Below are 25,706 nucleotides of genomic sequence, written 5' to 3'. Positions count from 1 at the left end.
GCGACAGCGATACAGACTCCCCGATGGTGAGTTCGCAGCAGCTCCCTCTGGCGCTCTCTCTCGGACGCATCTCTCTCTCTCTCCCCTTTCATGGCTTTGCGACGACGGCAACAGCTCAACGATGAAACGGCAGCAACGGTACGGTCAGACGCGACGAACAATGACGGCGACACCCTCCCTGATGGTTGTTAAAAGATGTAAAAAAAAAAATAAAAATATTTATGTAATTTATTATTTTATTTTATAATTTTTTTTATCTAAACCACAAAAAATCTAAATATACTTTTCCCACCTAAAACATTTCCTAAATATCAATTAGTACATATTACATAGAGTCAAACTAAATCAAATGTTTCATATGCATGTTACGGTGTATCTATCTTTCTCTAAAAAAAAAAAAAGTTAAAATGTTAGAATAAATGTCCATGTCTAATCAAAATAATATTAAAATTTCCAATAACACCGTTAAATAAATTATTATGGCTAATAATTATTAATACCATGTATTCAAATATTTACGAATAATTATATCTACTTATATACCATTATTATTATTATTATTATTATTATTATTATTATTATTATTATTATTATTATTCTTTTAACAGATAAGTTGAAAGAAAATAACTTAATACTTGATAGTAATTATTAAGAAAATAAGTAGGAATCTAAAAAGTAAAAAATATTTGTTTTTTATATTTATTTTCTTGAATTAATTTTTATGTACTGTAAAAAAAAATTAATTTGATTTATTTTTTAAATTCACTATTTAAATATTATCTAATGACATAAATCTAATGAGATTTTCACAAAAAGGAAAACAATAAATATAATATATTCAGGTATGTCTAAAATGCTTACCCTTAAAGGAGGAGTTTCCATATTTTTCCGCCATAGCCATAGCCATGTGAATGAAGAAGACATAAATGGCTTTTCTTCAGAGTTCAGAGCAACAGACAAAATGAAAATACAAAGACAAAAACAACGGTAACGAGGAACAACCAGAAAGCAACGTTTTTCAACCACCAACAACCATGAACAACTACTTCTTCTTCCTCTTCCTCTTCTTCATCTTTTCTTTTACCTATTCATCAGGTTTCTCTCTTTTTTTCTTCTTCTTTCTCTTTTTCATCAGAATTTGAAGAGACTAATTTGTGTGATCCTCAGGGGTGCGCTTGGACATTCACGATAAACATGTAATCCACCTCCTTTCATCAATGTCTTCTTCTCTCTGCGCTTTCCTAATTTTTTTCAAAATTATTTATTTATTTTCAGCTTAATTATGATTTGATTTGTTTCACTAATTTAAATTTAATTTTTTTTGGAGTGGCGCAGGTGGTTATGGATAATGGCATAGTTGAGGTCACAATATCAAATCCTGAAGGATTTGTTACAGAGATTCGGTATAATGGAATCGACAATTTGCTTGAACTTCTTAACAAGGAATCTAACCGAGGGTAACAATTAATATAGTTTTCAAATGTTACTCGATAAGTGCAACAACAATTCTTCTTTTCTTTAGAAATAAGAAATTAATTAATTTTTTCTTGGAATCAATGTGTTTAGGTACTTCGATATGGTGTGGGATGAAGGTAAGTCAAAGAGGAAAAAAGGTGAATTTGACAGGTGAGAATGTGAGATTATTCAATTCACGGCTTTATATTTTATATTTTGTATTATTTTTTTAATTTAATTTTAATGCACGATCGTGTAAAATAATTTTACACGTGTATTCAATTACATAATGTTATATCAGTAAAAATAATTACATTTTATATTGACTGCGTGAATGGTAATTCAAAAGAACAAATATAATTACACGACTGTATAAAATATTTTATATTATCAGTGTATCAAAATTAAACTCTATTTATTAAGAAATATAATAAGTCATGTGTAATTAAGTAAAACTTTGAGAATGTTTTCTGCAGGATGGAAGCTACAAATATGAGTGTGATAGTGGAAAATGAGGACCAGGTGGAGCTATCATTCACAAGAATGTGGAATTCTTCCCTTCAGGGATTGTATCCCCCACTCAACATTGATAAAAGGTTCTTTAATTCGACTTTATATCTTGCATATACATTATTGATTTAATTACTTTGTTGGTCCTATAATTTCGTAAAATTTTTAATTAGATCTTTATATTTTTTTTAATTGGATTTTTGTACCAAATTTTTTTTTCAATTCAGTTTCTACATTTTTTTTTATTTGAGTTCCTGCACCAATTTTTTTTAGTTAAGTCCTTATATAATTAAGCTAATTACTATCAAGATAGACATAATTGAAAAAAAATTTAGTACAGAAAATTAATTAAAAAAAAGTATACAGATTTAATTAAAAATTTTATGAAATTATAAGGACTAACAGAATAATTAAACCTATATTATTGCATTTTTCATGTTAAATATATATTCGTTTATATATTTTTATTTATTTTAAAAAAATGGATTTATCCATAATATTAGAGTTTTTATGAATAAATATTTAAAATTTAATTATTATGCTTCCAAAAAAAATTTAAGATACGATTAACAGAAAAAGAAAGAAAATCTAAAATTTAGTGTTTAAACCCAAAAAGCTTTTTCTGATAAGTAATTTTATTATATACATAAGTGTATCAAAAAACATTAATGTGTGTGTTGATTCACTTTTTATTTATTAAATATATATATAATAGTAAAAATAGAATTCATTGGGATGGTGAATTGTTTATAACTTAGTCAAAAGGTGTTGGATTCAAGTATTTAATATAATAAAAAGTTTTTTTTTTATGAATTATATATAATAAAATATATTTTAAAATAGAAAATTAGACACCAATCTATGTCATATTCCCTTTATATATAGTTAAGAATAAGATAGCATGCATGTCTCAATATTTTTTAGTTACATTTTACATTGACTCTTAATCACTTATTGTAGTATAAATTAGTTTTTAACATAAAAAACTGACGAATTAATCTCTTAATTTTATAAAATATTAGATAAGTTAGTCCATGATAAATAATAAATTTTAGACAATTTAATATTTTAAAAAATACTAGAGACTTAGAGTAAAAAAAAAAAAAAATAAATGTGAGAAAGAGAAAGAAAGAGTAAAGTGAATCAAAGAAAAAATAGAATCATATTGTTTTTATAAAAAGTATATTATTCACACTTATTACAATAGATAGCAGAGTATTTATAATGATAAATATAGTGGTTTATGTCTTGTGTGTAACTCTAACAAACTTTGTCAGTTTACTAACTGTCTAACTTCTTTACCTATACAACTCTTAACATTCTCCCTCAACTAGAGGGTGGTGGTGAGGCTACCCAAAGCTTAGGTCTGAAACTGAGAAACTGCGCCTAAGACACTGGCTTGGTTAGCACATCAGCCATTTGATCATGAGAAAGTATATGAACCACATGAGCTTGTTGTTGGACAATTCTAGTACGAACAAAAGTACAGATCTATTTCAAAGTGTTTGGACCTATGGTGAAGGATGGAATTCATTGACATCAGTACGATGTTTCGATTATCACAAAAAAGAATGGGATAGGACCTGATGGAAGATGCATTTCACATAGCAGCTTTTGTAATCAAATGGACTCAGTCATTACCTATGCTAAAGTACGAAATTCTGCTTTTGCACTTGAGTGTGAGACAGCAGCTTGCTTCCTACTCGACCAGCATGTGAGATTATTGCCTAGGAAAACACAGTATCTGGTAGTGGATCTTCGATCATCAAGATCCGCTACCCAGTCTGAGTCACAGAAGGCAATGATGTAAAACTCCAAATTTTTATGAATATGGAGCCCTATTTTAGATGTACCAACCAAGTATCGCAAAATGCGTTTGATTGCCTTCCATTGCAGCTCAGACGGCAAGTGCATATACTACGAGACTTTGTTGACTGCATAGGTAATATCCAGTCGTGTGATCGTGACATACTGAAGTCCCCCGACAACCGAGAGATAGAGAGAGGAATTTTGCAGGGAGTGTCTCTAGCTGCAGATAGCTTTAAGATACTCATCATGGGTTGCAACTGGTTTCACATCAACCAAGTGTGCTCGTTTCAAAAGATCATTAATATATTTAGACTACCGCAAGATCATACGCTGATTTGAGGTTGTTACTACCTCAAGCCCCAGAAAGGAACTCATTTCACTGAGATCTTTTAGTGTAAAAACTGCATCAAGTTGCTTTATAAGAGTATTGACTTCAGAGAGATTGTTTCCTATTACAAGAATGTCGTCAACATAGCTGAGTAGGTAAATGGTAGAGCTGGAGCAGTGATGAACAAACAGGCACGGGTCTGACATGGTGCTGGAGAAACCGAACTTATTTAAAGCCTCACTGAGCTTGAGGAACCAAGCCATAGGAGCCTGCTTGAGGCCGTAGAAGTTTGCAAAGCTTGAACCAAACACATAGCTGTCAGGTTGAACCATGTGAACTATTTCAGACAAATCCCTATTCAGAAACGTATTGTTGAAGTCAAACTACCGAATTTTTCACCCAAAAGTCATGGCAACTGATAAGATAATCCGCACAGTGGCTGGCTTGGCCACCGAACTGAAAACCTTATCATAGTCTAGCCCCTCTTGTTGATGGAACCCTTTTGCGATGAGTCTTGCTTTGTATTTTGTACTCAACCATTGGGTTAACATTTCACCCGAAAAACTCACTTACACTTGATGCAGCAATAGCAGGTGTGGTTGGAACTAACGTCTAGGTTTTGTGGCAAATGAGAGCAGCATACTCTTCATCCACTGCCGCCTTCCAATGGGGCATGGCTAGTGCTCTGGAACCAGAGATGCTAGCACTTTCGGCTTGAAAATACCAGCTCTAAACCTAGTCTCCATAGGGTGGATGCGGCCAGGATCCATGGCTGGTGCAGCTCTAGCTTTAGTAGCTAACCTTGCAGTATCTGAGAAAAACACAGAAATACAAGGAACAGAATTTGTATTGCTAGGTAAAGAACAAGTATCAGCATAATCAGTATTGTCAATAGTCTCCGAAACCTAGGATTGGGTGGAAATGGCACTAGATACTAAAGAATAACTTGGATGACCTGGGGATGGGTGAAGGGTCAAATACACAGACAGGAGGAGTAGGATATGGAGGTGGAGAAGGTAGAGTACTCGGGGATGCAGCTGGTATGGAAGAGATGGTGGTGAGGGTGGGAAGATGCAGAACTGAGCTGGAGAGTTTGTGGTTGGTATGAGGGAACATAAAGTTATAAAGAAAATCAGTTTCATCAAAGGGCACATACCGAGAGATGTAGACTTTTCTGAAGTTGTCCATGCATCTATAACCTTATAGAAGGATGAATAACCAAGAAAAAGACATTTTTGGGCTTGAAACTAAATTTTGAGGTTGGTAATGTCTGAGTTGATGAAAACATGCGCAACCAAAAGTTCTGAAAAAATTGTAGTTCAGTGTCAAAGGTTCCAATGATGTGGCTTTAGAGGAGGCCGATCCAATTTCTATTGCTCTAGAAGTGTTAGCTGTGCGGGAGAGTTGGTCACACAGTGTGGGAGTGCTTCCATAGGTGCAATCAAGACTATTTGAATCCACATGGCTCTGTGTCTCATTCACCTATATCTACATCTCACTCATTCCATCAACCACATTCATCACACGGCCAGCAGGCCAAGGCTCTCATAACTGCTGCACCACCTACCACTCCTCTCACCGATAAGGCTTGGTACCTGGACACTGGCTCCTCACATCATCTGACCTTCAATAGCAACAATCTCATTACAGGCTCAGACTATGAGGGATCAGGTCAGGTATTGACAGATAACAGACAAGGTATGAACATAAAAAGTGTTGGCAAATTTGTATTATTCTCTGAGTCTCATTCTTCCTCTGAAGCCTTGACCTCGATCTTGATAGACTTGCTATTCCTAAAAGCCTTAATGTTGATAATCGTGGTGCTGTTGTTGACCTTGTTGCCTTTCACTTGAATCTAGCTTAGTTTCACTAGACTAAGATAGATGCACCAGCGTAGATCCTAATTTCACCTTTTTGAACCTCTAAACTAGCTCATTTTGATTCACCGGAAACACTTCTACTTCACTTTCGGTGATTGTCTCTGCTTTAGTGAGAAAGGCGCTATAATCCTTGGTTAAACCTTGAGCCACAACATCAACAAACTCTTCATTGGGCAGAGGTGTTCATAGGGTTGAGAGAGCATTGATAATTTTTTTGATCGCCATATAGTCGGACACCGAACTTTGGAATTTCACAGCCTTTACTTGCGTTTTTAGTTGTTTCACCTATGATTTTAATCTCTTTGAAAAATATTCATCTAATTTGGACCAGATCTTGTATGTGAATTCACACTCCACCAATAAGCTTGTAAAGTTCGGATCTACTGAGGTAAAGATCATGCCATTAGGAATTGATCATCATGCTCCCACTGCAAGAACTCTTTTTATTCAATTTCGGCGAGCTTATCCCTTCAGACTCGTGTCTCTTAGAAATTTTCTTCATGTTAAAATGATATTTGAGGCCATTTGATTTAAAAAATGCAAGAGCTTGGTGCTTCCATAATATAGAGTTGTTGTCATATAATTTAAAGGAAATATTGTTAATTGCTATCCTCGATTTCACTGAGACAGTAAAAAAACTTGAATTTGCAGAAGTTATAGTTGGATTAACAGGATCGATGGATCAGAACCTATGCTCTGATACCAAGAAATGTATTAGAGACTTAGCGTTGAAAGAAAACAGAGGTGAGAAAGAGAAGAAAAGAGTAAAGTGAATCAAAGAGAAAATAAAATCATATTACTTTTATAAGAAGTATATTAATCACACTTGTTATAATAGAGAGTAAAGTATTTATAATGGTAAGTATGGTGATTCATATCTTGTGTGTGATTTTAACAAACTTTGTCAACTCACTAAGTGTCTAATGGTCTCCTCTATACAACTCCTAATATATTTTAATCATGATGATTATAAAAAAAAATTAAAGACTAATTTATCACTTTCTTAAAATATTAGAGATTAATTTGTCTTTTTATATTATTAGAGGCTAATTTATTTGATATTCTAAAAAAATAAAAAATTAATTTCTCAATTTTTTTTGTGAAAGACTTTTTTTAATACAAAAATTATTAAAGATCAATTTGAGATATTACTCCTTTTTTATTGTTTTTTACGGCAATATTTAAAACAATTTTGGATCGTGTAAACATTTATTAGTAAGTAGTTCAGCCTATATTTTAGTTGTTAGATAATAGATATCTTCAAAGAATACTTTCTAATTCATATTTGATTTAATCTGGTATTATATTTTGGAAAATATCTGACTTTACACTAAAATTAAAATGAACATTTTTAAAATATAATAATTATATAAACTTTTTATATTAATTATTATTGGTCCATAATACATAAATTGTCTATACAAAACAAATCAAAATAAAACAGGTTTGTAATGGTTAGTGGATCGTCGGGGTTCTATACCTATGCAATATACGAGCATTTGGATGAATGGCCAGGATTCAATCTCTCCAATACAAGGATTGCTTTCAAGCTTAGAAAGGACAAGTACGTCAACGTCACACTCTCAAAACTTTATTAATTTATGAATTTAATTTATGAATCAGCAATCAAATAAAAAAATTCAAAAAATGACATGAAATTATTTATTTTAAAAAATTTAATTATTTTTTTATTTTTATAATTTAATCAAATTTATAATTAAATTTTTATATTTTTTTTGATAAAATTTTTACACTACTTTTAATTTTATAATTAAGTTATTTTCGTGTTAAAAATATTAAAATTAACGAAATATTTTTCTCAAAAAATATATGATCAAAAATTTAATTAGATTTTTAATTGTGGATATTTTTAATTTGTAAAGAATTATTTTATTAACTCTAATATTTTTTACAATAATAATGACCTAATTACAAAATTAAAAATAATATAAAAATTTAATTAAAAAAATATAAAATTTTAATTACAAATTTAATAAAATTATAAAGATCAACATATTAATTAAACCTTTTAAAAATGAATAAGATGTATATAAATGTTGTCTTTTCACATAAAAGCCACTATTTTTTTAGTTTTGCGTACAAATTTTGTATAAATTTACTTTATCCTTTATTTGTCTTTTTGTTTAAATTTTTTTAGGATAACAAAAATTAAATCTAAATGTTTAACACCAGATTATGAAATTATTTATTCTAGGATAGGTTTTGGGAACAAATATTTTTATGATAAGAAAAAAGCTAATTAAGGCTCGTTTATATTGTAATTAATAATTTTGATAATTGGTAAGGTTCCATTACATGGTGGTAGCAGGGGACAGACAGAGATTTATGCCTCTTCCTGATGATAGAGAAGAAGGAAGAGGCCAAGTTCTTGCTTATCCTGAAGCTGTCTTGCTTGTCAATCCTATTGAGCCTCAATTCAAAGGAGAGGTAATAATAATATTCATTTCTTAACAAATAATTCAAGGTTTCTTCTTTTTATGTGTTGGTAATTTCTTTTGTTTTTAATTGATTAATTTATATTTCAAAAATTTTAATTTTATTTTGTTTAAATTACTAAATTCTAAAACATGCTTACCCCACTAATTTGCAGTGTCCTAGGTTTTTTTTTTATTATTATTAAGGGCTCTTTGGGCTCCAAAATTAAGTAATTTATCTTAATAAAATGAAAAGGATTCTTTACTTTAGTGTTTTATACTTAAACTCAATTTAGATAAACAGTTTAATTAATTTTTTTTAAAAATAATTTAAATAAAAAATATTTATATTAAAAAAATAATAAATTATTTTATATTTAATTTTTTTAGTTCTAAAAGTACGTATTTTAAACGAATTGTAATAAAAAAAATTTATTACGAAAGAAGTTTTTTTTTTAGTTTTTTTATAAACACTTAAATAATTGTTTAAAAAGTTATAATTTAATTTTAAAAATTATAACAAACATTAATACTACTTTTTTTTATAAATTAAAAAGCTCAAAGAAAATAATTTTTAAAATTTTTTAAACAGATCCTTTTTTAATCACATTTTCACTTTTATTGAGTGAAAAATTTTTTTTTTGGTTGTGGACCTAATGCTTTGTTTTATTTATTTATTTATTTATTTATTTAAATTTTGCTGGTTGAACTTAGGTGGATGACAAGTATCAATATTCATGTGAGAGCAGAAACAACCAAGTTCATGGTTGGATATCCATGGAACCACCCAAATCCACCGGCTTCTGGATCATCACCCCAAGCAATGAGTTCCGATCCGGCGGGCCCCTCAAACAATATCTCGCTTCTCACGTCGGCCCCACTTCTTTATCCGTAAGCTCTCTCATCTTACCACACTACGAAAAAGATCATGTAAAGCAAAAAAAAATGAATAACTAACTTAGATTGATCGAGTATTATTTATTTTCTATTGAATTTATTAATCTATCGAACTGAAAAATACATTACAAAAATTGAAAAAAATGAGTTTATTTTTAATTGAATTTATAATTTTTATTATATAAATCTTTGTTACATTGGAGTATTATTTACGTTTGATCCTACAAATATATTATGTATACATACGAGAATAAAATGTAAAATTCTGCTTAAATTATTTGATTCATGTTTCGTTGAAGAATGGATAGAATATGAGTTGATATAATATTTCAAATTTTATACTATTTGTAGGTATTTCATAGCACACACTATTCCGGGGTAGATCTGATAATGAGGTTTGGGCCCAATGAAGCCTGGAAGAAAGTATATGGGCCCATATTTATATATCTTAATTCACTCTCTAATGGAGAAAGCCCAACCGGGCTCTGGGACGACGCCAGACAACAGGTAGATTTTTGAAAAATTCATACATTTCTAAAAAAATAATTTCTAGGAAAACTATTTTATGTTAGATTTATAGATTGTTGAGTGAAAAAGATATTAAAAATGTTTTCAAAAAATAGGATAAGTGACTAAAGAAGAATAAAATGTTTTCAATATCCTATAAAATCTATTTTTTTTTTCAAAAACATTGAAGCGATTACTCTTGTTTTATTTTACTCTATATAAGAAAAAACTGAAAAATCAAAACAAAATAATAATGTTCAGATGGTGAATGAAATTGAAAGCTGGCCCTATAAGTTTCCAGCTTCAGAGGATTTTGTGAAAGCTGGGCAAAGGGGTCAAGTTGAAGGAAGATTGCTTGTCCGTGACAGGTACTCATTTATTGAAATTTGGATCGTTTAAATTTTAGATTTTTATTTTAAAAACTAAAATATAATTTTTTATTATCGAATGCTTTTTTTATTTTTTATTTTACTTATAAAATAAATAGTAAAATATCATATTTTATTTTTTAAAATAAAAATTTAAAATTTAGAGAATTCAAATCTTATTCAATATTACCTCTTCTTTTTGCTGAACTCATGTGATAATTTAAAAAAAATTAATTTTAATTAGTCAAATAGTTAACTTATTTATCTAGTCAAGTAAATATTGAAAATTTAATTTCTGCACGTATAATAACTATTGATTTGCAATAACTTATTAAATGAAATTTAAATCCGCAACAAATAAATTCTTAACCTATTAAATTAAAAAATAGCGTGAAAAATTAAAAAATTTAAAAAAGGTATATTTTAATTGTAATTGTCCAATATTTACTAACTAAGAACGGATCAGGTATTTATTGATATCCTTTTCAAATTCAATGAATTTTACATGTTAGGAATTAAAAATTCCACGTTTTTCTTATATCCGATAATGAATTCACGCGAATTAATCTCAAATTATATCAGATAATAGAAAGTATTTTGACTAAAATACAAAAAAAAAAAAAAGAAATTAAAGTACAAAGAACATAATTGTTATTGGAAATGGAACTTTATAAAGCTTAATTTTGGGTGTATTGATGTATAATTAAAAATGCAAAGGTACATGAGTGATGCATTCATCCCAGTTAGCAGTGCTTCTGTGGGATTAGCTTCTCCAGGAGAGCCTGGCTCTTGGCAAAGGGAATCCAAGGTAACCAACTTATTTGCATTTATTTTTTCTCTTTAAAAGTAATCATCAATTTAAATAAAGTAGTGTATTACATGATTTGATTTTATTTCAAATAAGTTTAATTATTCTATTAGCCTTTATAGTTTTACTAAATTTATAATTAAATATCTATATTTTTAATTAAATTTGTACACTGTGTTTAAGTTTATAATTAAGTTCTTTTCATGTCAAAAATGTTAAATTAACAGAATATTTTTTTTAAAAAATATGTTGCCAAACATTAAAATAGGTTCTTAATTATAGATACATTTAATTTGTAGAAAAATATTTATTTAACTATAATATTTTATACTAAGAAGGACCTAATTAAAAAACTAAAAACAGTGTAAAAATCCAATTAAAAGAAAAAAAATTGAAACAAAGGAGTTCAACACAATAAAATAAAGCGAAAACAGAACAAACACATAAAGCAACAACCAAACAATCAAATAACATAACAACACCAAATTGTCACAAACAGGATATTATTAAAAAGAAAAAAAGAAAGTAAATTAACATGCCTTAGAGACATCCTCTTTTCTTGTAAGTTCTGCTAGGGTAACACCCGACAGCTTCAAGTAGTGTAGTGAATAATGCCGTTTGCCCCCACAAATCGTGATTAATCGCCTTCGTGTTGATCTCCACGGCCAAGTCCTGACAATAGAAACATTAGCAATCGAATATGAAAAGGAAAATACAATACACACAGAAGACACACCTGAAGATGAAGATGTAGAGGAGGGTATAGAAAAATGCAAACACAGTATGATAGAAAAGCTAATCACAGAAAAGTCCATCAACCCAATATGGGTGCAGACTGCTATGTACAACATCTGAAAAAAATCAAAAGGTTTTAGAATGGAAGAAATCAAGCCAAAACTGTACCAATTCTTCTTTCAAAAGGAAGCTGACATGAAGAGAGTGCTAAAAGGAAAACCTTGGACTTTCAAGAACTCATGGCTACTGACCAGAAAGTGAGAAAGAAGAACCAATCCAGCAGATATGAATTTTTCAAAAGTACAGATCAAACTTTAGATTTGGAATATGCCAAAACACTGCAAGACCACAGTTTTGGGAAGGAAGATAGCCGCTCGAGTAGGAGATGTCATTGACTGCGAGTTATTTATAGCCGGCCTTGGCAAAGAAACTTTTATCAAAGCGACAATATGGATAAAACTAACGGAACCTATCAAGAAGGGCATACAGATGGGGAGAAAACAAGATAGTCAGACATGGATGGACTTCAAATATGAAAGATTACCCACTTGCTGCTATTTTTATTGAAGAATAGGATACGATGAAGCATCCTGCAAGAATGCAGAAGAAGTGGACAACAGCTCAAAGACAAAGGGTTGGGTCCCTAGATCAGAGCTGAAATTACAAGAACCAAAATAGAGCAAAAGGAACAAAAACAAATGGCACCAGGAAGGAACAATGTCCAAATAGAAAAAAAAAACACAGATAGAGAAAGGGAGTGTGCAGGAGCAAATGGCCAACCTAACAGTGAAAGAGATAAAGAATCCATCAGAAGAAAAAGAAGCTGAAGTAACCAGGAAAGAGACGAAGAAAAAAGCAGAAAAGCAAGAAAAGGTGCAAGAAGAAAGCAAAAATGCAAAAAAAGTTAGGCAGGTTGACAGAGCAATAAAACAAAAAGAGATTGTAAAGGAGAAAACAGAAAGTGAAAAGAACACAAATGACAAAAGAAAGAAAAGAGAAAATAAAGAGGTTGCCCAAGTAGACAGTAAAAAAAGATGGAAGAGACTCGCAAGAACAAACCAAGCCAAACCCATAATTCAAGCAAAGCTAGAAACTGAATCAAAGAAAAGAAGAAATGAAGAGAAAGATTTCATGAAGTCTGATGAAGAGGAAGGCCCCAACAAAAAAAAAAACAAAAAAGAGAATAAAATGGAGTAGAGGCAGAGGTTGCAAGGTAGCAGCCCTGCCTAAACCAATGAAACTTATAAGTTGAAACTGCCATGGACTTGAGAACCCATAGACAGTGAGAGCCTTAAACAAGCTCTTAAAACAACAAGCTCCCAACCTGGTGTTCCTAATGGAGACTAGGAGAAAAGTAGATGAATTAAATAGGATAAGAAACAGAGGAGGAATGATGAACATTGCAGAAGTTGACTGTTCCAGGAAAAATAGAAGTAGAGCAGGGGGCCTTGCAGTTCTGCGGGACAATTCTATTCAGATTAATTTTCTTCCATGTCCCTAAATCACATAGACATGGAGGTTAAAGCAGAAGAGAGTGAGCATATTTGGAGAGTTACGGGATTCTATGGCAATCCAGAAACAACAAATAAACATGAATCATGAAATCTTTTGAACATCCTTGGACAAGCCCGAAACATGCCATGGCTTGTCTTTGGTGATTTCAATCAAGTTCTTGAACAAAAGGAGAAGTAAGGAGGTTTACCAGTCACTTACACTCAGGTAAAAGGATTTCAAGAGACTTTGCAGATCAACTAATTACTTAATTTGGGTTTTGTAGGACACGCTTTTACATGGTTGAACAACCAAATAGGAGTTGCAAGCATTCAGGAAAGACTGGACAGGACAGTGGCATCTATAGACTGGAAAGAAGCCTTCCTAGAAGTGGTAGTACAACATCTTCAAAGATACCAATCTGATTACTGTCCCATTCTCATTGATGTAGAAGGAGAGACATTAAAGAGAAGAAAAAGGCTCAAACTGTTCAAGTTTAAAGAGGTGTGGCTAGGGAATCCGGAATGCAAAGATGTGGTGAAAAGAGCATGGAATAGCAACTCAAATCAGATCAATGGAAGAATAGAGAATTGTGGAAGAGTCCTAACCGAATGGGGGAAGGCAAGTTTTGGGATAATTCCAAAGAAAATAAATGAGAAATAAAGAAGACTAGATTCGCTAACAGCTCTCACTCAAACCGAGGACACAATGAAAGAAGTAAAGGAGATTCAAGCTAATTTAGATGACCTTCTGCACCAAGAAGTTTGGTGGGCACAAAGATCCCGGGCTACTTGGCTAAAGTCCGGTGATAAAAATACCAAGTTTTTCCATCAAAACGTAGCCCAAAGAGGAAAGAGAAATCAGATTGAAAGAATCGCCGATGAGGCTAGAATTGATTTTGAAAAGGAGGAAAAGATGAAAGAAATCATGGTTGACTTCTACAAAAATCTTCTCAGGGCAGAGAGCACAGAAAATGTGGAATAGATGGCTGATGTAGTGAGGGAGAGAATATCACAAGAGGTGTTTAATGCGCTAGATAAAAAATTCACAAAAGAAGAGGTCAAAAGAGCATTAAACCAGATGCACCCATCAAAGGCCCTGGGTCCGGATGAATTACCAGCTCTGTTCTACCAAAAAAGGTGGGATGTAGTTGGAAAAGATAAAACTAATTGGGTGCTAAATTATATTAACGAAGGAGGTGACCTAACAGAACTAAACAAGACTCAAATATGCCTAATTCCCAAGACAAAGAATTTGAAGCACACAAGAGAATTCAGGCCAATCTCCTTAGGCAATGTCATTTTCAAGATAGCAACGAAGACTATAGCCAATAGACTAAAGCTAATCCTACCTAAAATTGTGGACGGTTTTCAAAGTGCTTTTGTTCCCGGGAGGCTGATCACTGACAATGGGCTGATTACTTTTGATATTTTCTATTTCATGAGGAAGAAGAAAACGGACAGCAAAAGTTATGTGGAATTAAAACTGAACATGACAAAAGCCTATGATCGACTTAAATGAAATTTTTTGATAGAAGTTCTCAGGGCCATGGGCTTCCCAGATTGGTGGACAGAACTAATTGAAAGATGCATCAACTCAGTTTCTTTTTCAATTCTCATAAACGGGACACTATCTAAGCAGTTCACCCCATCTAGGGTATTAGATAGGGTCGGGGGACCTGCTATCCTCTTATCTGTTTATCCTTAGTACTGAAGTATTTTTGGAACTGCTTATAAAAGCTCAAGAAAGAAAGGATATTCGAGGTATCAAGATTGCAAGACAAGTCCCAGAGATCTCTCACCTTTTCTTTGCGGTAGCATAATTTTTGCGAGAGCATCAAACCAAGACATAACAGAGATCAAGAACATCCTTCAATCCTACCAAATGGCTTTCAGACAAAGAGTTAACTTGGAGAAATTCAAACCCTCCTTTAGCCGAAATGTGCCTCCTTTCAGACAAAAGCTTATACAAGAATGGTTAGAGATAAAGTCAGTGGAGAATCACTCAAAATATTTGGGAATTTCAACCTTTGTGGGTAGGTTAAAGAACCAAATTTTTTATTTTGTGCAAGATTGAGTTTGGAAGACGTTAAAAGGATGGAAGGAAAAGTGTCTCTCTAGAGTGGAAAAAGAAGTGCTCATCAAATCTATTGCCCAAGCCATACCCTCATACATTATGGGGTGTTTTCAACTTTTCAAGAGTCTTTGCCAACATATCGAAAGCCTCATTAGCAAATTCTACTGAGGGAGCAAAAACGGAGAGAGAAAGATTCATCGGATAAAGTTGTCAAACCTATGTGCATCTAAGGAGGAAGGGGGAATAGGACTTAGAAGTTTTGAAGCTTTCAACCAAGCGCTCTTAGCCAAGAAAGGTTGGAGACTCATCAAGAATTCCGACTCTCTAGCTGCAAGGACCTTAAAGGATAAATATTTTAACAGAAGAAATGTTCTGAAGTCTGAAATTGGGTATATGTTAGCTATACTTGGAGGAGCATTTGGTCTGCTAAGTGGGTTCTTGATTTAGGAGGGTTGAGAAGAATTGGTTCGGGCAGAACAAGAATTTGGAGTGACCCGGCCCATGGCTTTCTCATCAAAATGGTTTCAAAATCTGAAGTCCTTGCTCTAATTTTGATCAGGAAGCCACAGTGAAAAACCTCATCGATCAAGACTCATTAATATGGAAGGATGAGATAATTAAACAGATTTTCTTACAATTTGAGGACGAACAAATTCTAAAAATACTTCTTGACATTAACCAACAAGAATATTGCTACTATTGAAAATATTCTAGAATAAGAAAGTTTGAGGTTAAAAAGGTATACCATCTCATTAGGTCCCAACCCGAAAATTCAGCATAAGGAAGCAATCCAAACCAACATCTGAACTTTTCTTGAAAACAACTTTGGAAAACCAAAGAAAGGCAAAGGACTTTAAATTTTGTTTGGAGATTAATCTCACATGCTTTACCCACAAAATCCAACTTGAAAAAAAGAGGAATCAAAGACATAAACCTTTGTTTCAAATGCTGGAAGGAAGAAAAGATAGATATTCACCTATTCAGAGACTGTCCTTAGACACAAAGATTTTGATTTTTATCGCCTTCCAACCTGAGAACAGATCAAAAAATAGAACAATCAATAGAAAGGTGGATTGAAAAGATGTTAGGGAGAATTCATAAAGAATTCAGGGGTCTCTTCCTGGAGTGCCTCCATGGATTATGGTGGGAAAGGAACAAATTAACTTTTAAAGACAAATTAATGGGCATGAAGGAGATCATTGATATGGCATCATCTAAATTTCGGGAGTTTACCAGGCTCAGAGAAGCCTCTGCCACGACATCCACAGAGCCACCTCCAGGTAGCAATAGTGTGTCATCTTGGGAGACACCACCGCCGAATCTCTACAAGCCCAATTTCGATGCATCTTGCACAGAAGAGGAAAAGATTAGAGTAGGAGCAGTTATTAGGAACCATGAAGGAGTTATTATGTTGGCAGCCATGTTAGATATTTCAACTACCTATTTGATAGAGGAGGCAAAAGTAATGGCATGTTTTTTGGGTTTGAATCTGGCTTTGGAAGGCTGTTTTTTTTCTACTTTTTGGTGAAAGGGGATAGCATAAACGTAATCAGGGCTATAGAGAAAGACACCCCCTTCTTAAGCAATCTTGGGCTTATAGTGTCAAACTACAAAAGACTTTTGTATAAGTTCAGAAGTAGACAAATCTCTCATATTAGGAGAGATGGTAATTGAATTGCAAATAACTTAGCAAGATTAGCTCTATCCGCACCAAATATAATTTGGGTGGAAGAATCTCCATCAGTTGTAACTAATTTGGTCTTTTTGGATATTACGGGTCATCTCTAATTTTAATAGATACTCCCTTTCACAAAAAATAAAAAATAATAACACCACCAAATTTTATCCCATTGTTATTTTTGTCATTATCTTCAACAAAAGAGATCCACACTCCTCCACTCCTTGTAGCTAAGAAAACATATATTAATGATTTCATGAACACATTTTCCTTCATTCTGGAACATCCTTCTACTCCTTTCCATTCAGATGATCGCAAAGAAACACATTGTTGCGCTCTTTCTTTCTATTTGTTACTTCTGTCCATCTTTAAAAATATTCCTTCAACGTTTCCGAAAAAGACCATTGTTTGCCAAAATTCGATATTTATGCACACCATACCTGCCAAGTAAATTCACGGCCAAAAAACAAGTGATGAATATATTCAACATCCTTGTTACATAATACCCATACATTATCTTTCTAATTAACAATTTCGACCCGACTCAACCTTTCCTTCGTATTCACCCTGCTTATGAAAACAAACTAAATAAACAACTATACTCTTGGTGGAACTAACCCTTTTCAAATAGACCTAGTAAAACTGTAACTTGTTACGTTCTCCGGAAGCGTTTTTGCCTATAACACCTGCACAAATGAGTTTGTAAAAAATACTCCTTGTCTATCAAACTTTCATATAATTCTATCCTCTCTGTCATTTGCTAGCTTAACTGGCCTCAAAATATCATGTAATTGATTCACAAGTTTCAAAAAGCTCTCGCCTTCATTAGAAGTTTCAAACTCTCTCTAATCCATTCCAAAATTTACAATCTCCTATAAAAAAAAATTTGGAAACTGATCTTTTAATGAACCACAAAGTAACCAAACATCCTCCAAGAATCGAGTTCTTCTTCCATCACCAACCTTCATAAACAAACCAGTAACCATCTTATCTTTTACATATTGCTTCCTAAATTGTAGTTGACAGATATTCTTCTATGGACTCCTTCTAGTAGGTAATTCTTGAAATGATAACAGCTCATTAAGATTTATATTATTACTGGAACATATCACCTTTTTTCACAACAGACACTCCTTTATAAACTGCCACTACCACTTAAATAGAAATATTGTGTTATGAATCATTGCGTCTCAGACTCCACCTAACATTTTAGGAGCTTGCACCACTTTCTATCTTACCAATGTTATACCATTCCTCCAATCTTCTTTACTCCATAAAAAAGTTCTCTATATTGAAATTATTTTTTCAGTAATAGTCTTTGATATTTTATATAAAATCAAATAATATATCGATAGACTATTTAATACTATTTTAATGATCACCAACTTACTAATTTTATTAAGTAGCTTAGCTTTTTATAAACTAAACTTCTCCGTTTTATTTATTATTGACTTTCAAGTCTTGACTAATCTCAAGTCTGTTCCTAACGAGACTCCAAAATATTTATAAAAATCTAATTGCAAATTTAATAAAACTACAAGGACTAACATAAATAATTAAACCTTTTAAATATACTATTTTATTTAAATTATCAATTATGTAGAAACTAACTTTCTTTTAATCTAATTTCTTGACAGGGTTATCAATTTTGGACCATTACTGATGATAAAGGCTATTTCTCAATTACTAACATACTCCCTGGGGAATATAATCTCTACTCCTGGGTCAAAGGATACATTGGTGACTATAAATATGATAAAATCATTAACATAACTTCAGGTAATAAACAAATTATTACTTTAGGCTTTTGAAAGCTTTTGTAATTAATTTATAACTTCTTAAATAAATAAAAAATACAAAAAAAGTTTTCCAAAATTTATTGTGATTGATTTTTAAAGTCCTTAAAAAAAGTAAGTCTTAAAAAATATTTTAATATTAAATATGTTTTATTATTTTGTCAGGGAGTGAAGTTAATGTGGGTGAAATTGTTTATGAGGCACCAAGAGAAGGTGCTACTTTGTGGGAAATAGGTATACCTGATCGTTCTGCTGCTGAGTTCTATGTTCCTGATCCTAACCCCAAATACATTAACAGAATTTATGTCAACCATACAGATAGGTTTGTTCATATATTCTTCTTTAATTTCTCACAATTGGCATGCAATATAATAGTATAATCCCTCTGTATAACCTTTAAAATTTATTACTAGTACTTTTTTAGACAAATAATGTAATTAGTATATTTTACTTTTTGTTTTTTATCCATCCTTTTAAAATTCATAGAATATACTAAACTTTTAATAGTGACAATTAGAAAAAAAAATTGTACATCTAAAAAAAGTTTTTTTTTTTAATTTGTATTTTATCACTACTAGGTTCGATAAACTATAAACTCACTCTACTCAATTTTTACTAATTTATTAAATATTTAATTTTTAATACACTGTCAATACAAAAATAATTTTATATATACATTTAATAATAATATATTGTCAAAAATAATTATCTTTTATGTCGATCGGTGAATAGTCATTTAAAAAAACAGATGTGATTGAACGACTATATAAAATACTTTATACTATCAGTGTATTAAAATTAAACTCTTTTATTATATCTACATTTGAATTTAAAAAATGTGTAAACAAGTTGATCAAGGGCGGAGCTATATACATAGAAAGGGGGATAAAGGCTCCCCTAATTTTAATTTTTTACATGTAAATTATATGTAAATTTCAGTTTAGCCTCCCTTAAAATTTTATTTTAATTTTATTTTATTGTATAAATATTTTTGGCCCCCTCTAATATTTCATCTAACTCCACCCCGAAATTGATTAACATGAAATTCTAATAATTGATTGGGTAGCAGGTATAGGCAATATGGGTTGTGGGAGAGATATGCTGATTTGTATCCAAAAGAAGACTTAGTATACAATGTTGGCACAAGTGACTATACAAAGGATTGGTTCTTTGCTCAGGTTAACAGGTTTGTTTTATTTTTCATGTCTTTTATTTTGCCAATCTCAATTTGAGGATAAGATTTTATTTTCAAATATGTTTCATGTGATTATATTCTCATTTATAATTATTGTTAAGATTTAACCAACTTGTGTTCTGATCCACATTTTAAAAATATAATAATATTTTTTTAATATTTTTTATGTATTTTAATGTCAATTTGAGGATAAGATTTTATTTTGAAATTAGTTTCATGTGATTATAGTCTCATTTATAATTATAATTAGAAAAAATTCTACTCTCCTCTCTTCAGAAATACTAAAAACCTAAAATAATATTCTCTTTTTTTCTATTTATAAAATATATATTTCCTTCTCTTATAACTTTAAAAAAATCTCTTCTTTAATTTATTTTAAATTTTTTGTGTTAACTAAGACTAATTTTATCTATTTTTAAAAAAAATAAATTATTTTTTATAAAAATATTCTTTAACAAAAAATTTATTTTTTTATTATTAAATTTTATTTATTAAAATATCTTTTAATAAATTATTTTTTTATTAATTAAATTATATTTTTATTAAAATATTTTAAAAAAAATAATAATTAATTTTTTTAAAAATCTTTTTTAATAATTTTTTAATTATTAAATTATAATTTTATCAAAATTTTCGTTAACAATTATTTTGATATTTGTTAGGAAGAAGGGAAATAAGACATACCAAGCAACCACTTGGCAAATTAATTTCAATTTGGAAAATGTGAATGCCAATGGAACTTACAAATTGCGAGTGGCTCTGGCCTCTGTACATTATGCCGAGTTACAGGTATATAAGTTTTCAACTTTTCATTCATATTAAAATATGGATATCTAATTTATATTAACATGTTAGGTAAGTAATAATGAATAAAACAAAAATATGCTTCAGTTTGTTTAATTGATGTATTCATTACAATTTTAGAAGTCTTGTATATCAAACATAAAATTAATCATATAACCCTACTTACTAATTTAAATTTGTAAATAAAATTATTTAAGGCTAATAACGTTTATAACGAAAAAAATTTTAATTTATAAACAATAATAACATGTGATCAATTATTTGTGTAAAAGTTAACACAATTACATAAAACAAAAAGATTGATTATTTTGTTAACTATGTAGTTTTATCAAATTTGTAATTAGATTTTTATATATTTTTTATTTGAATCTTTACATTACTTTTAATTTTATAATTAAGTCATTTTTAGTGTAAAATATGTTAGAATTAACTGAATATTTCTTTGCAAATTGAAGGTATTCATAATTAAAAACCTAATTAGATCTTTGATCACATATTTTGAGAAAAATATTATGTTAATTTTAAAATTTTTAACATGAAAATGGCCTAATTACAAAATTAAAATCAGTGTAAAAATTTAATTAAAAAATATAGAAATTTAATTAAAAATTTAGAAAAATTATAGAGATTTACAAAATAATTAAATCAAAACAAAATTATAGTAACCAAGTTGGATCCGGTTAAAATAATAACTATGCATGCTTAATGATGTGTAATGAACATATTGAATTAATACTTATTAAGTACTTTTGGATTATATATTATTATTTATTTTATTTTATTTATTTATTATTTATTTATTTTTATTATTTTTTTTTTTTTGCTTTTATGTAATGAGCTAGATTCGGGTGAAGAATTCATCAGAAGCAAATCCACCATTATTTACAAGTGGAGTTATTGGATCAGAAAACACCATAGCTAGACATGGAATTCATGGGTTCTATTGGCTTTTCAACGTTGATATAAAAGGCACTCTTCTTGCACAGGGAAATAATTCAATCTTTTTTTCACAACCCAATAATACAAGTCCCTTTCAAGGAATTTTGTATGATTATATTCGTCTAGAAGCACCACCCCATCACACAAATTTCACACCAAAATTAAATATTCTTCCAAATTAAGAATATTCATAGAAAAAAAATCTGATATAGATTATTTCTTTATTTATCAAATATGAATGAAAATTTAAAAAAAAAAAAGACGATTCTTTATGAGTCTATGAGATTTGATTGCTCAACTAAAATTCTGAGTTCTCTTCAAGAAATCATAGAAAGGAAAATCATCGTGTACCGTAATTGCTGCTTTAAGTTATGGAATGCTACTATCTTATTTCTAACTTTACCATTATTATTTTTGACGTGACAATAAAAACTAATTTGATTTAGGTGAAATTATGTAAACGTATTTTTTTTAACTAGAAAGTAACAAAAAAAATAAATAAGAAAGAAAAAAAAATAAAGAACAAGAAACTACTTTAAGAAGTAAGGCAATTTTGCTGAGTGCTACTTTTAAACTTCTTTTAAGGTAACTGAAGCTCTACTTGATGAGTATGAATCTTCATCGCAATTTTTATCGTGATATCTGCCACTTTGTTTGCATCTCTTAAAATCAATTAGAGGTCAACACACCATTTTCAAGACATGATGTCTTAGATTTTCAACACTAAAGGATCAACAAAATCATATTTTCAAGACATGATGGTTTATAAGTGGCTAAGAGAAGGGGGGTTGAATCTTAGCCCCTTTTTTGCTTAATAACACTTGCTGTTCTTTTAAAAAACTTGAGAAGATATTTCTTGTTTTTGTCTTGTGCCTGATCAAGAGACTTTCTTTTTGTCTCGTAACCAGTCAAGAGATATTTTTTAGATTTGTCTCCTATGCAGCAGAAACTAAAATCGAGTAGAAGAGAGAGAAAATCACACCAAGATGTATCCTGGTTCAGCTGCTAAGTGCAATGCAGCCTACATCCAGTCTCCATCACAATAATGATGGAATTTCACTATAATCATGATTACATACACCAATTCTCCTTAGGAACTACCCTTCCTATCCGGGACAAGTCCAGAATCTAGCCCCAATCCTAAACTTGACTTGGTAACCCACCAAACTTTCAACTGCAAAGTGCTAATCTAACTTGCAAAGGGATTCTGATCTCACAGAATCATGAAACACAACACAGATGTACAAAGGACCTCTAAGGACATCTATGGCTTTTTCTTTTAATTTTGTGCACTCTGCCTTTTTTTGCTCTATGACTTTTTCTTACAAACCTCACTGTTTGCCTTTTTTCATGAGACTCAAGACAGACAAAATTAAACAGAAAGATATAAAATGAAGAACATTGAAGGAGAAGAACTTCTGTTAGTTGAGGTAGCTATAGGAACACTGTGCTTTTACTCTTTTCCTTGCTTCAAGCCTTGGCTGTTCTCCCTTATTTATAGAAGGGGAAGCCTCCAAGGTTGAAATTGTTGAACCAAGCTAATCTTCTTCTTCTTTAAACAAAACCGGTTTGGCCAGAGAGAGAGAAGAGGAAATCGAATGTAAAACTCAACATGCAATTACCTCTGTGTCTTCTCTTGTCACCAATCTTCATCAATCCGGGCCTTCCATCTTGACTTGCACTCCAAGAAGAATTTCTAGTTCTTGATGAGTTCTTGATGATGACAGCTCCATCTGCTCTAACTTCTACCTCTTCCTCTACGTATCTATAGTAGCTACCTCCTGTGGTGGTTGATCAAAAGTTGAGACGAGTCATGCCTCCAAGGATCTTCTTCCTCTGACCGAATGGATCTCCACTATTTTTGGTATGGAGAGCTTGAGATCACCTCACCACATCTTACCTTTTGTGGTAAAAATCTCAGCCACTCCATACTTCAGAATTTTTCTTTTTCTTGATGTCATCAGCATAATGGCATTGCTACTAGCTTCTTCTTCTTTCTGATGGTAGCTTGCATTAGCTTCCATATTTTCTATGAAGTGACCAAAGCTTGAAGAAAGAAGAGAGAGAAGAGAGAAATTGAAATGCTTTTGGTGGAACTAAGAAAGAGAATGAAATGAATTAATGTTCCAAAACCCATTCCTAGAAGCGTGTAATACATTGAAAGCTATTAAATCACTTTTTCACTTTCTTTTTCTTATTTCCAATGTTTGAATTAATATGCATTTAATCAAAATTTGAAATCCATCAAATGATGAATGTGGATATCCGTTGCAAGCATGCAATCTTTGCTTTCTCTCTCTTTTCAATTCGGACCAATCCTTTTGGTCTTGTAGCAAATACTAATTTTTGGGCTTGTTTAAATAAATCTGGCCCAATAAACAAAACAATGATACAACCACACAATGTAATGCAAAATTAGGCAAGGCTGAATGTTTGGCTTCACATTGGGCTACCCAATTTTTCGGCCTAAAACAAAATCTGCACAACAAAATTATTAATTAACAAATATTAAATGATGATCAAATTAATAATTTTACAATTAATTATTTTAATAATGTTTGATCATCATCAATTTAATTTTGGAGTTTTCCAAACTCATCATCTGCCACTTTGTTTGCATCTCTTAAGATCAATTAGAGGTCAACACACCATTTTCAAGACATGATGTCTCAGATTTTCAGCACTAAAGGATCAACAAAATTAGAGATATCCTCAAAATTATTGACAAGAATAAAGGCATCCACACAATCTGTTTTACAAATAACATCAATTTGCCTAAAGTCCTAGAGTAGAAGATATGTTCTCCAAATAACAAATAACTCTCCTTGCAGAATATTACCACTCTCAATTGTTTCCAAACAGCCTCGTTGCCAACTTTCATTTCAATTTCTGCTAACATAGGCAAAACCAACACAATCACCAGTACCAGAATAATTTGCATCAATAAAACCATGAGCCATTAGTGGTAGAGAGGATAGAAACTCGTTACAACTCAAGAACATTCCAAAGCTCTTTTTCCAAAAGATAAAGCTATACTAGTCACCTTATTCAGGGGTCAAGACTCGTGTGGATGAAAGATTTTATAATTCCTAAAATGCCAAATCAACCATAGACAATAAAAGAATCTAAAAGGGCACTCTTTGCTATGAACCAAGAACCAGTTCATTAAATCCAGAGGTTGACCAAGAATCTCCAAAATTTGCCAAACTAGATGAGCTTTCGGACAATCCTGAATACAATAAACAACTGATTCCTGGCCAGAAAAACATTATGGACAGCTGTCCGTCAGCGAGACGTCCCTTCTGAAATGAAAAGCAGCAGTGGGCAGAGCCTCTCTAAGACAAAGTCAGGCCAAGAATTTATGTTTTTTCAGAACAAGCTGACGTCAAAGATAAAGCCAATTTCCCTGGTCCTCCCAACCAAACTTCTTCTTACTGAACCACAAGTAACCACTATGAGAGACATAAACCTTTGACGTCGTACCAGCTCAAAGCCATCCTACCACTGAACCTGCTTGCACATTCAATTATAGGAAAGAATGTTACCTTGCAGAAATTGGTTTATAGGAGAATAAATATTCTGAAAGTGCCACTGTCCAGATGACCAAAGATCCAAGATTCGGAGATCTGAATCAGAAATGTGAACATAATCCATCTCATGACAAAGTTGTCCCCTCTTCTTCAATTAGAAAACCAAAAAGTTTGGTTTAGATTCCCAATGCAATAAACAAAGTCATCCTTCAAGAGATCCTAAGTTTTACATATACTCTTCCAAACATAAGAGCCTATGTCTCGAGACCGACTGAAACAGTCTTTGAGAGAGGAACCGTATTTTTTTGTCAATAATTGAACCCATAACTTGTTAGGATGATGAAAAAATTGCCATACTAGCTTTCCAAGAAGAGCAACATTAGCACAAAATGGATCTCGAATCTCCAAATCTCCAAACTTTTTATGGGTGACCAACACCTTCCAAATAACCAGATTAACGCCTTT

General features: G+C 31.3%; 1 protein-coding gene across 1 annotated transcript; it reads left to right on the top strand.

Moving 5' to 3' along the window:
- Window positions 1-899: 899 nt before the first annotated feature.
- On the top strand, window positions 900-21,745 carry LOC130945118 (uncharacterized). Its single transcript, XM_057873802.1, has 16 exons — window positions 900-1,095; window positions 1,168-1,196; window positions 1,336-1,457; window positions 1,567-1,626; window positions 1,932-2,051; window positions 7,427-7,546; window positions 8,289-8,430; window positions 9,132-9,308; window positions 9,666-9,821; window positions 10,083-10,189; window positions 10,907-10,997; window positions 18,615-18,756; window positions 18,939-19,095; window positions 19,843-19,959; window positions 20,635-20,757; window positions 21,615-21,745. The coding sequence occupies exons 1-15, from the start codon at window positions 1,035-1,037 to the stop codon at window positions 20,693-20,695; spliced, it is 1,662 nt and encodes a 553-aa protein (XP_057729785.1). The 5' UTR covers window positions 900-1,034; the 3' UTR covers window positions 20,696-20,757; window positions 21,615-21,745.
- The last annotated feature ends 3,961 nt before the right edge of the window (window positions 21,746-25,706 follow it).

Source organism: Arachis stenosperma, chromosome 8 (assembly GCF_014773155.1).
Source record: "Arachis stenosperma cultivar V10309 chromosome 8, arast.V10309.gnm1.PFL2, whole genome shotgun sequence".
Taxonomy (NCBI): Eukaryota; Viridiplantae; Streptophyta; class Magnoliopsida; order Fabales; family Fabaceae; genus Arachis; species Arachis stenosperma.
The sequence above is the reverse complement of the archived record's forward strand: the minus strand, read 5'-3'. Positions and strand labels throughout refer to the sequence as shown.